The 12064-nt window shown below is 42.1% G+C and overlaps 1 protein-coding gene across 6 annotated transcripts in view; it reads right to left on the bottom strand.

Moving 5' to 3' along the window:
* Window positions 1-466: 466 nt before the first annotated feature.
* Window positions 467-12064, bottom strand: part of LOC113803000 (uncharacterized) — a 67100-nt gene continuing 55502 nt past the window's right edge. For 5 of the 6 annotated variants that reach the window (XM_070139976.1, XM_070139978.1, XM_070139974.1 and 2 more), the window contains exons 2-6: window positions 7243-7348; window positions 5857-5965; window positions 4825-4910; window positions 4069-4302; window positions 467-1721 (exon numbers count right to left, since the gene is read on the bottom strand). In XM_070139976.1, the coding sequence (XP_069996077.1) occupies window positions 1671-1721; window positions 4069-4302; window positions 4825-4910; window positions 5857-5965; window positions 7243-7302 (540 nt within the window). In that variant the 5' untranslated portion in view covers window positions 7303-7348 and the 3' untranslated portion in view covers window positions 467-1670. Of the gene's footprint in view, window positions 1722-4068; window positions 4303-4824; window positions 4911-5856; window positions 5966-7242; window positions 7349-10550; window positions 10705-12064 lie in introns of those variants that run through there. The other variant, XM_027353706.2, reaches the window with a different exon arrangement.

Raw genomic sequence — 12064 nt, 5'->3', positions numbered from 1 at the left:
AGAGAGAGAGAGAGAGAGAGAGAGAGAGCAGCGTGTCAAGATCCCGGGTCAAGAACCTTGTCGGCGAAGAAGCAAAGCCAAGCGCTCGCCGCCACGTCCGAAGAAGCCATCTCATCGACACGGAAAAGCATCAGAAAAAAATAAAATCTAAATAACACACTGATAGGCCCTTTCATAAAAAAAAAGGAAATGTCATTAAAATACACAATTACACATACATTTTTCGGCAGCTTAATTATAGCCTTGTGGATTAGGATAGCGGCAAGACAGACACTCTACCTGCCTGCAAAGACCCAGGTTCGAATCGTGGCCGGAGAGGGTTAGTTATTTATTCATATTCTAGCTTTCTTTAGGATAGCGAGAGTGTGAGAGATTCAGGTTAAGCTTCTCTGCACTGTTTAATGGTCTCTAATTCAGGTATCAAGAGTCCCACTATACTAAATGGCAGAGTCAGTGAAACACGGTCTTCGTTGTTTGCACCTTTACGGAAGAGCGTCACGACGTAAGTTAACTGCGTTAGGTGGTAGCTTGGGAGGTCATGCGTCGGTCAGCTTGCCACGGGTGTCGTCGGGAGTCCGTGCGCGCGAGGGTTGGGTTCTGACCCCATGGGTGAGTGAGGAATAAATTGAGAGCGAGGTCAATTATATCCCAGCCTTATATCCGACCCAGCTGCTTCGTGGCGTACACATGGGCGTATAACTCCGCCATGCGGTTTACACCACGTGAATATGGTATGCCATATTGATAGTGACCGCCATATCGCTCTGCAATCTAGCATGCTGCATAGTCATAACAATACTGCATAGTCATGCAATTTCGCTGACCATGTGGCCGTGTTCACAGCATGTGGGGATAGCCCACGTGTGTACCCACGCTCGCTGTCTGCCAGCACCTACCCAAGCCCGCCTCAGGCATCCAGCGGGCCTATAAGAGGTCAGCAGAGGTTGACCCAGTCTCAAGCCCTCGGCGAGCCTGCCCTTAGCAGGGTAAGTATCGTTCGCTCACACTCTCCTCAGACCGTACCGCGTGGACCTCTGCTACTCTCCTCCCGGCGCTGCCCTCTCCCAGGGGCCAGGCCGGTGGGTCCCACTCAGCACCGCTAGTTACATCGCGTTCTTCGTCTCACATTATTATTATTATTATCATACGTGTCCTATATATTTCGTGTGTAAGAAATAAAAGTGTACGGCCACATTGGCGTTTCACTACTGCCCACCAGTTTTCAATCAATCTACATAGGAAGGTTATCACCTTTTATACACTGTCTCAACCACTCAGAAAACGAAAAAAAAGAAGCCATAAAATAAACACATCTAAAAAAAATTAACAAGTATAGACGACCACAAAATCGATACTTTGATTACACACTACATATAAAACTGCTTGCAGAGGGGCTTGCACAGTCCAATGCATTAAGGCTGCCCTGCACAAGACGGGCAGGTGAGCCAAGTGCAAAGATGAGCGACCCCTTCGCTCGAGCACACTAAGTTGCCGAGAAGTCGTGAATATTAGGGAGAGAAAGAGAGAGAGAGAGTGTGAGATAGAGACAGATACTAAGAGAGAGAGAGAGATACTAAGAAAGAGAGAGAGAGAATGCCATCTGATTCCCAAGGTGGAAGGCTGACTTCTCTCCTCTCTTCCTAGTGCAGACCCCCACAACGCCTGGTCTTCTATATTACACACTCCGCTCTGTCTGTGTTTGGAGCACCCTGCTTGCGGATCTGGAAGAGGAGACGAAAAGCAATCTAAACCAAACTTATATCTTCATTACCCAGAACATCAACGATAAATAAATTGAGAAAACCTAGCGACATAACAATCAGTAGGCCTATCCTCCATTTGATTGATTTAAAAATTGTCAGAAAGTATGCTGATAATTATCCTTCTTAAATAAGATATTGGTATTGGAGCACCTGCAATGTGTGTAGTAGTATCCGTATGAATATGTATATGTATGTATACATGTATGCGCATCCACGATATATATACATATATATAGTCTAGTGAGAAGCAGGAGGGATTGCAGGTGTTCTCCACTTGCCTAAGAGGGTACCATCCCAGTGCTCACTAAGGAGTTCACATCATAAACAAATCTATGTAATTTTTTTTTTTTTTTCTTTTTTTGCTAAGTCGCCTATTTGTTTCCATTTACTTGGTTGGGATGCCATAAACTTCTACTGTAACAAGAATTAGCAGATTTTTGTTCCTATTTTCAAGTAATATATATCTAAATATATCACATTTTTTTAACTGATTTTTAATCAGCAACTCTTTACCTTGTAACAAAATGGTTCATCATCATCATTAAGGAGCTAATGCCGAAGGGAGCGCATAGCCACATCCACCCTTCGTTTTTACTTACGAGAGTCCCTCACGGCAAGCCGCTAGGCAGGGACTCAGCCCATCTCAAGCTCCTCATGACAGGTTTGATCAATCTGCCCAAGCCACGACTTCCTAGGTTGTCCCACAAGCCTCCTCCACCCAGGGATGTTTCGAACAGAGACAACCTGGTGTGCAGGATCATCCTGGGGGAAGCGAGCCAGGTGACCGTATAGCCTGAGTTGGCGATCACGGATTGTGCAGGAAATAGGTCCTGTGCAAGTCTCATGGTGCAACCGTTGGTTTGACACGTCGTCCCGCAAACAGTACCCCATGATCCGGTGCAAGGACTGATTGCAAAAGGCATCGAAGATGTGACTCCTAGGCACAGGATAATCTCCGTTTCACTACTGTATAGCAAAACTGGCATTATCAGGGCCTTGACAACACGTGGCTTGGTCCTTCTGCACAGGTAACGGCATCTATAAATACTCTTGTCGAGAGAGTTCATGACCCCTGCTACCAGACCAATCCGTCTGCTGACTTCCTGGTCTGACAGCCCACAGTTATGAACTATACTACCAAGGTATGTAAAGCTCTCTGTGACTTCAATGTAATCACCACAAGCAAGTACAAACCAAATAGGTTCTCCTAGTAAGTCCACAAAGTGCTGGATCTTGGTCTTGATTCAGGAGACCTCTAGATCCAAGGGTTTTGCTTCATTACTAAATGCATCAAGAGCCACCACTAAGGATTCCAAGGACTCAGAATATCAACATCAGCAGCAAAGTCTAGGTCGGAAACCTTGATATTGCCCAGAGTTGTCCCACAATGACTTTGAACACTAGCGCTGCCCAATATCCAGTCCATGCAAGTGTTGATAAGTGTTGGTGCAAGGACACAGCTTTGCCTCACTCCTGAACTAACAGGAAAGAAGCTTGACAGGCCCCCACCACACTTTACAGCACTTTCAGTGCCAGTATACAGGCTTACTATTAGTCCAATAATCCTTGTTGGAATTCCTCTCAGTGTCAGGATCTCCTGATCTCCCGATGCACTGTATTGAACGCCTTCTTAAGGTCGATGTAGGCCGCAAGCAGCCCATGCCAAACTCATGATGGTGCTCTACAATGAATCAAAGCGCAAGGATACAGTCTATTGTGGACTTACCAGGAGTGAATCCAGATTGCTCTGGCCTCTGGTGCCTCAGTAGGTGGTCTCTGATACGTCTCAGAAGGATGTGGGCGAGAACCTTGCCTGGTATACTGAGCAGTGTGATGCCTCGGTAATTGCTGCAGTCCTATCAACCCCCTTTCCCTTTCCAGAGAGGGATGACCACACCCTTCAACAGGTCAGGGGAATGGTACTAGGCTGCTAGATGGCAATCATGCAACCATAGGTTCGCTGCATCCAAGTTAACTGTTGGTGGGTCAACCCCGTACAGCTGCTCAAAATACTTAGCTCAATGCTCCCGCACCACAACAGGATCTGAGACGATTTGGCCACTTACTAAGCAAACCGCTGTCACCTGAGAAGAGGACTTGGAGTTCAGCTTTCTCAGGACTTGGTCTGCAGGACGAAGGTCATTTACTAAGAAATGGCCTTCTACCTCCTCTACAAGACTCCTAATAAACTGTCCCTTGTCCATCCTTAACAGTACCAGAGTTATGTGCACCTGAGAACGGTACAAATCCCGATCGAGGGCATATAAACGAACTCCTCGAACATTCAAGCAGGAAGGGCGCATACCTTGTAGGTGAAGGAGCCGTTGATGCAGAGGAGGAAGAGCATGACGAAGACCTGGACGAGGGTGAGGCCGAGACCCAAGTAGGTGAAGAGATTCTCCTGTTCGTCGCTGCGTCGGTCCAAGAAGCTGTGGTAGTAGCGGGACTTCTGCGCCAGCCAGCGACTCAGGAAGAACACGTTGATGATGACGACGGCGATGGGTTTGAGCAGCCACGTCCAGGTCACTAGGGGTTTGCGCTGTGGGGTAAGGAAGGGCAGAGGGGTGTGGATGATAGGGTTTGGCTGTTCTCTATTAATCTATTTATTTATTTACTATATTGCGGGTGTCTTGTTTGTTTATTTTTCTAGTGTTGGGAAGACTTTAATTATTTTTCTTCTCTCTCTCTCTTGTGCAAAAATTGTACTCTGATATCACTGCATTTTACATCAGTACTGTAAATTCTAACAATCTTCGAATCAAATCAAGTGAAGGACCAAAAAACAAAATGCCACAGATGTCCACAAACATATCACCAAGTCTTAAAAAAGAAAATTACAATCCACTTTGCACATTAAACACCTAAAATAAAGCAAAAAAAAAATAAAAAGATATCCACAAATGCATTAAAAAATCCTATCCACCTTGCACATTAAATACCCAAAATAAAAGAAAAATTAAGATAATCACAAACGTACTAAAAAAAAAAAAATAATAATCCCGCCCACGCACATTATATACCTAAAATAAAGGAAAAAAAATATATATATATATATGCCCACCTTGCAGAGTCCGATGATGAGGATGGTGGAGAAGAAGAGGCATCCGACGCCCTCAGCGATGCCGATGTTCACGCGCACGCTGTGGTCTGCGGGAGGGGGGGGGGAGTAGGTGACAAGGTGGCTTGTCGAGTATCAGCTATTTTGACAATAAATAAATTTGTGTATTTACACAAAGTTATTTTTTATATATATGATCCTATATGCATCTTTCTGATCATCTGTCTCTCTATTATTGGCAAGACACCTTCTGGTGGGAGCATGTATAGTGAATTGAGTCAGGTGCTCTTATAGCTAACCATAGGACATATAGTCCTGTGAACTGTACCTCATAATACAACCTAAGAGATCTTTTATTGGGTATCAAGGCGTGACACCAATGTATTGGTTCCGTTACCACATAGCAATAATTGCAAAATGATGACCTTCAAGTTATGTGTATTGTTCCTTCTGAACAATATCTGAATCTCCAACTACTTTTTTCGAGTTCATGACTCTTGCCACCTCACCAATGCATCTGCAGACTTCCTGGTCTAACAATCCAGAGTTATGAATTACATAATAGAGATATGTGACTACCTGAGTCCCTCCCCAAAAGTACATATCAACTGAACACTTCCTCCGGCAATCCCTCACCAATGGCACAAGGACTCTTCTTTGCCTAACTCAAGAATCCACAGGAAAGAGGCTATGCATGTTCATTCCCCACTTTACAACACTGCCAGTACTGACAGGGAAATGGACTCAGAAATCATTCTATTCCCCAGAGCCATCCACTGAGCCCAGAGTACGGACAGCAGTTGGTAAGAAGCCACAGTATGTCTCCACGCCCTAGTGGGCCGTGGCTGCCCAGCTTCGAGGCGTCATGCCATTCCTCTACAGTAAGTGAAATGGCATGCAAATACTAAACACTAAGCCAATGCACACATGTGTGCATACTCGCATGCTTGAATTTGCGTGTATGTATATGTGTATATGCAGGAACATATATAACTAAAGCAACAGAAAGTGACAGACGAGGAAGTCGCCGCTTACCTGACATGTAGAGGTAGTGCTGGCACCAGCGGAGGCCATGGGCCCAGTGGCACCTATAATGGATGCTGAATTGATACCCATAGAAGGCGCAGGTGGCGACCCCGTGCAGCTGGGAAGGAAAGTTGCACTGTTACAGTTTTCTTAAGTATGATTTACATAGATCTCTGCAAATAATTATCCACTATATGTGGATAATTATTTATCACATGTGTTTTAATGACACCCTGTTATGGCCACAGGACCGGACTAAAGAAAACAGGGCGCCCACACAAAAGTGTTCCTGAACACGTTGTAATCAGACCTCGGGTATTGTTCACACTTTACTTCAGAAAGATAATTAGGCTAAGAACTCCACTGAACCAAAGTCGACCCTTATGGCTAAGGAAAAGGAGAACTGAAAGAGAAATAAACTTTAGGGAGCTTTCTGCAGCTGTTACTCCTGGCTTGTGTCCTTTCTACCAAAAGTATATTTTTCAACGGAGGTTTTCTCTCTTTCTCCCACTGCAAGTATTGTAAGCATCATTGCCAGCATCATAAATTATTTTACATCACCGTTATGATTATCATCGATGAAATTACCATTGCTTTTATTATGGTTTTCATTTCCAGCATTATGATTACCAATGTTATCATTATAATCATCATTGCTGATATCTTTATTATAATTTTCATTATCATAATTAGATTGGTCACTATTACGGTTATTATCATTATTAGTACTCCAGCCATCACTATTGATTATTATAATCATGAATGTTATTTTAGGCATTTTTTCTTTATCATTTTAGTAACATAAATATACAAAATGAATCATAATAAATCTTTAAAACTTTAAAGATAAAACAAATTTCCTCGTTACCATTTTCGTTACAGTTCTCACCAAAAATATTTATATCAATCTTATAATATCAATCATCATAATATGAATATATAAACTCTACCCAAATTTTAAGACGAACAGTTACTAGATCATCCTTGTCTGTACCATACTCATCCAGTATAATAATCATTGGTGTTTTATCAACCATTACTATATCCATACTCATCTTTGCCTTTACTGTTATCATCCAGTCTAGTCATCAATATCGTCATCATCGTCATCGCCATAACTACCATTACTAACATAATTTTTGTACTGTTATCATCCAAAATGATAACTATCATCGACGTTATAACAGCCATTGCTATAACTATACCCATCCTTGTCTGTATTTATCCGGTAAAGTCATCAATATCGGCCTTATAACAACTAACTATGCTAATATAATCCTCTTAGTACTGTTATCATCCACTATAACGGCCATCGTGGGCTTTATAACTACCATTGCCCGTCTCATAAGTGCCATTACCACGACCGTCCCCGTCTGCCTCACGACGGCCACTCACCAGGTCGACGACGGCGAGCAGGAGGCCGAAGTTGATGATATTCCTCAGCGAACAAGCCATGGCGGGGGAACTCGACCGCGCTGGACCTCACGCCGACACGCACGCCCTGGAGGGAGGCAGAAAGGGTTCAGTTCCAAGGTCTCTGTCTCTGTCTCTCTCTCTCTCTCTCTCTCTCTCTCTCTCTCTCTCTCTCTCTCTCTCTCTCTCTCTCTCTCTCTCTCTCTCTTTCTCTCTTTCTCTCTCTCTTTCTCTCTCTTTCTCTCTCTTTCTCTCTCTCTCTCTCTCTCTTTCTCTCTCTCTCTCTCTCTTTCTCTCTCTCTCGCTTTCTCTTATATAGAACTTGCTCAGTTCTATGGGTGAGTTTGGGTAAGATGTAGTATGGACTGAGAGATGTATAGAGAGACTTGGGGAATATGTGGAGGTGTGTATGGACAGATATATGGGTTTTGGTTTTGTTAGTAGGGGGTAAAGAAACGTGATTTCTTTAAGAAAGGGATGATGAAAATGGGTAGAATTTGTTAAAATACATATTAAGAATTTGTTTCTGAAGTGTATTTTTACTACTAGGCTAAATACTAAATGAACGTACGGTGTTCAGGATACACAGTAGACGGAGTACCACCATACATTCCAGCTATAACACAGCAGTGGATCTGTCAAACCCCCGATTTTTTTTTTTTTTTTAATTTTTCATATAAAATTTAAAAGTAAATTAAGTGAAAGTAAATGACATACACAAGTCGCTCCTATTGTTTACATAATTAAGCTATGAAACAAATATTAGTTGTGGTCGCATGGTTTACTCAGGGTTCGAACCGTGACATCCCCCTTCTAAAGGATGTGGCTGACTGCGTTTCCGTTTCTTGCGCGTCTGTTGTTCATGACACAACCAAAATACGATGCCTGGCACTTTGGCTGAAGCTCGAAGACAAAGACCTACGCTGTTGTGATTTTTCCCAGAGCAACAACGACACGAGATCATAATTAATAATATTTTAAGTGCTCGTGGTGTGTTAACAAGCATCGGCAAGGAACAACCGATTGGAAGCACTTCGGACACACAGCACGAGTTCCTGCATCGGCTACAAGAGCTGACAGTATACAGCGTGTACTATGTTTACAGAATGAGAGATGAATAGACAGACCGAAAGAGAGAGGAGGGGGAAAGGCGAAAATAAGACCCATTTATCAACCTCCATTTATTCATTTATTAATGACTTTTCTTGCGAACAAAGAATCTCCTATCTCTAGTTCACAAAAACCTAAAACGTTTATACAAAAAGTTCATTTCCTGTGTCGACTTGTAATCTGGGGAATGTTTGTTCTCAACAACATAAATCTCAATATTACCAAGGGCCGTTTGAGAAAGAGAAAGAAAGACGAAGACAGAAAGAGAAAGAGAGAGAGGAGAGGGAGACAGAAAGAGAGAGTGAGAGATAGAAAGAGAGAGGAGAGGGAGACAGAAAGAGAGAGAGGATAGGAAGACAGAAAGAGAGAGTGAGAGGAAGAGAGAGAGAGGAGAGGGAGACAGAAAGAGAGAGTGAGAGAGAGGAGAGGGAGACAGAAAGAGAGAGTGAGAGAGAGGAGAGGGAGACAGAAAGAGACAGTGAGAGAGAGGAGAGGGAGACAGAAAGAGAGTGAGAGGAAGAAAGAGAGAGGAGAGGGAGACAGAAAGAGAGAGTGAGAGAAAGAAAGAGAGAGAGAGAGACAGAAAGAAAGAGAGGAGAGGGAGACAGAAAGAGAGAGTGAGAGAAAGAAAGAGAGACAGAGATGGAGAGATTCACAGACAGAGCACAGAGACAAGAGACAGAAAGAGGGAAAAGACAAATAAAAGTAGGAAAAAAAAGTCGAGAGAGCAAATGAGAACGAAGGCATCGGGGACACCCACTAAAAAGTCTCTTATGAACGGCCGTCTCGATGCAGCGTTGTTTTGGTCGATCCTCTGGCGCAGACCGAAGTCCTTAGAGAAAACAGCTTCGTATTTATCGAACAGATAATGGACGGATATAGCTGCAGCTGAGAACGGGAGGCCACATACTGGTATAGAAGATGGACAGTGTTAACATCTACCGCGGCAAGTATAAAAAAAAAAAGAAAAAAAAAAATCTTGGTGGGTGGTATTGGCCTTGGGATTCAGAAGTAGGCATCAAGAAATGATAGTTTATGATTGTGAGATTTAATAGGCTTTTCTCTGGTCTTGTTAAGTTCAGAATCTTTGCCGTTTGCTCTAAATCTAATTTATCATCGCATGTATCCTTTCTATATTCCATTTCCCTATTACAAGTACTTGCAGATATGACCACTTCCCATCTGGGACTTTAATCTATGAAATAGTAGGGTGATCGAGAGGAGAACGATTTGACACCAAAATCTATTCGAATGCATTGGTCATCCCATAAAACACTGGTTCACGAACTCTTCGTAGTAATAGCACCCTAGACTCGGGTAGTCCTCTCTGTAGCCCCTTTTTTAACCCCCCCCCCCAACCCCCCCACGTCGTACGAATTCATGTTTATAGCTTATTCCACGAATTCCTAGAACTACTCCAAACAAGATAATCACAGGCTAACTACTCTGATGATAAGCATATACTTAACAGAAGAATGATAACGACGGGAAATTCAGAAACGAAATGGATTTTACTATATAATCTTATGGCAAATAGAACCACTGCCTAAAAAAAAAAAAAAAAAAAAAAAAAAAAAAAAAAAAAAAAAAAAAAAAAAAAAAAAAAAACGTGTCGGACAGACGTCGGAAAGGAACTGTTAACTACGTCGGTCGTTTTACTGCCTCCTTATACAGTGACGGTCTTTATAGTAAATGTTTTCATTTAGAGTAATTGAAGAAAGCTATCATACTTCATTATTACAGTGCCTTTGCCTACCAGTAATGCCGACATAGGTTGACTGAAATAGTCTAGAAAACAGTTCACCATTTGCTTATTTCCCTTCCAATTCACCCTTTCAATTTTATTATTAAAAAAATCAGTCATTCTCCCTCGTCGATGTAAAAAAAAGAAAAAAAAGTAAAGGTAAAACAAAATGATATAAAACAAACCGATTAAAAAAACAATATATACTGTACTACTAGAGAAAGGAACTAACTTACGATAAGTATATTAACTTCTTAAGGATTGTTAAGTACTATTAACGTATTTCTGATGTCCTTTACACCCGGTATATTACAAATTAAAGTAGTTTTGACCAAAGGGCTTTCTACCTAGGCACTTACTTGCAATACCGTCTTTAACTGCACTTAAATAATAATATCATAATAAGACTCACCTCCGCAAAACTACAATAACCCACCTTCTCTTACGCAGTGGATTCCAAGCACCTTTTTTCCGGGCGTGACAAAGTGCCAAGTCCCTGACAGCCAGTGATGCGAGCGGCCACCACGATGCCAAGCAGGGGAGAGAGAGGAGGCACGCTGCAACAGCCAAACCACCCATAAACGCCCGTTGTTGCCAGTCATCGATTATTTCTAATTCTGTAGTTCGACTAGTAGAACTTCCGTGCAGCTGGGTTTCTAGTTATGATTTTTTTTTTTTTTTTATCAGTGTTTTTCAACGTTTCGATAATTCTCATCGATGTATTTTTCTCTGTTCTTAGTCTAAGCTGCTGACGCTTAATGTGCATGACATATTATCTTACTATTTTACACTATAGTGTTGTTATAAGTAAAGAAAGACATAACCATAAATATATTGCAATTGCAAAGAGTGAGAATTTTGCATTTCCTTCTATATTCCTGTTTTTTCTTCTTTCTTTCCTTCTTTTATTTTATTTTATTTCCTTTTCTTATCTCCCTCACGTCACTCATTTGGCTTAGTCTCTCGTATAGACTCCTTGGTTTCTCTCAAAAACTCTGTTCCTTCTCTATCGTTCTGTTGGCCAGTGTGACCCAAAATGTTTTGCCTTTTGTTCCCTTTATTACCTTTTTGTACTGTTTCGTACCCCCCCCCCCTCCACCATGGCTAAACAAAGTTTTATTTAGGATAATGCAAATGATATACTAATTACTAAAAGACTGCATTGCAGGAGTGTTGGTCAATAAATTCGAATTTAATACACGAATAAAAAAGATAATTTAATGACAAAATGCTTGAAATATACTTACACAACTTACTGTGGGAAGTGAGGCGTGTGTGTTCCTTGTTTGTTCACGTACCCCTATGCTCTATGTTGTGGACCCCAGTTTGGAGAACACTGCTGTAGGTCAATGTTTTTTTCCCTGCGTACGTGTTTTTCTCCTTCTGTTATTGTGTCTGTATTCATCAAATCTCACTCATTCCTTCTATCTCTCTTCGTCTGCCTGCCTCCCCTCCTCTCTCATTCTCATTCTCTCTCTCTCTCTCTCCCTCCCTCCTCTCTCTTTCTCTCTCTCTCTTTCTTTCTTTCTTTCTTTCTTTCTTTCTTTCTCTCTTTCTCTCTCTCTCTCTCTCTCTCTCTCTCTCTCTCTCTGTCTCTGTCTCTCTCTCTCTCTCTCTCTCTCTCTCTCTCGCTCTCTCTCGCTCTCTCTCGCTCTCTCTCTCTCTCTCTTCTTCTTTCTCTTCTCTTCTCTTCTCCCTTCCTCTTCTCTTCTCTTCTCTTCTCTTCTCTTCTCTTCTCTTCTTCTTCTTCTTCTTCTTCTTCTCTTCTCTTCTCTTCTCTTCTCTTCTCTTCTCTTCTCTCTTCTCTCTTTCTCTCTTTCTTTCTTTCTCTCTTCTCTCTTTCTCTCTTCTCTTCTCTATCTTCTCTTCTCTCTCTCCTCTTCTCTCTCTCTTCTCTTCAAACACTATGCCCCTCAATCTTTCGGCGAACTTAACTTGTCTAAAGAAATT

The sequence above is a fragment of the Penaeus vannamei genome, chromosome 26 (genome assembly GCF_042767895.1).
Source record: "Penaeus vannamei isolate JL-2024 chromosome 26, ASM4276789v1, whole genome shotgun sequence".
Taxonomy (NCBI): Eukaryota; Metazoa; Arthropoda; class Malacostraca; order Decapoda; family Penaeidae; genus Penaeus; species Penaeus vannamei.
The sequence above is the reverse complement of the archived record's forward strand: the minus strand, read 5'-3'. Positions and strand labels throughout refer to the sequence as shown.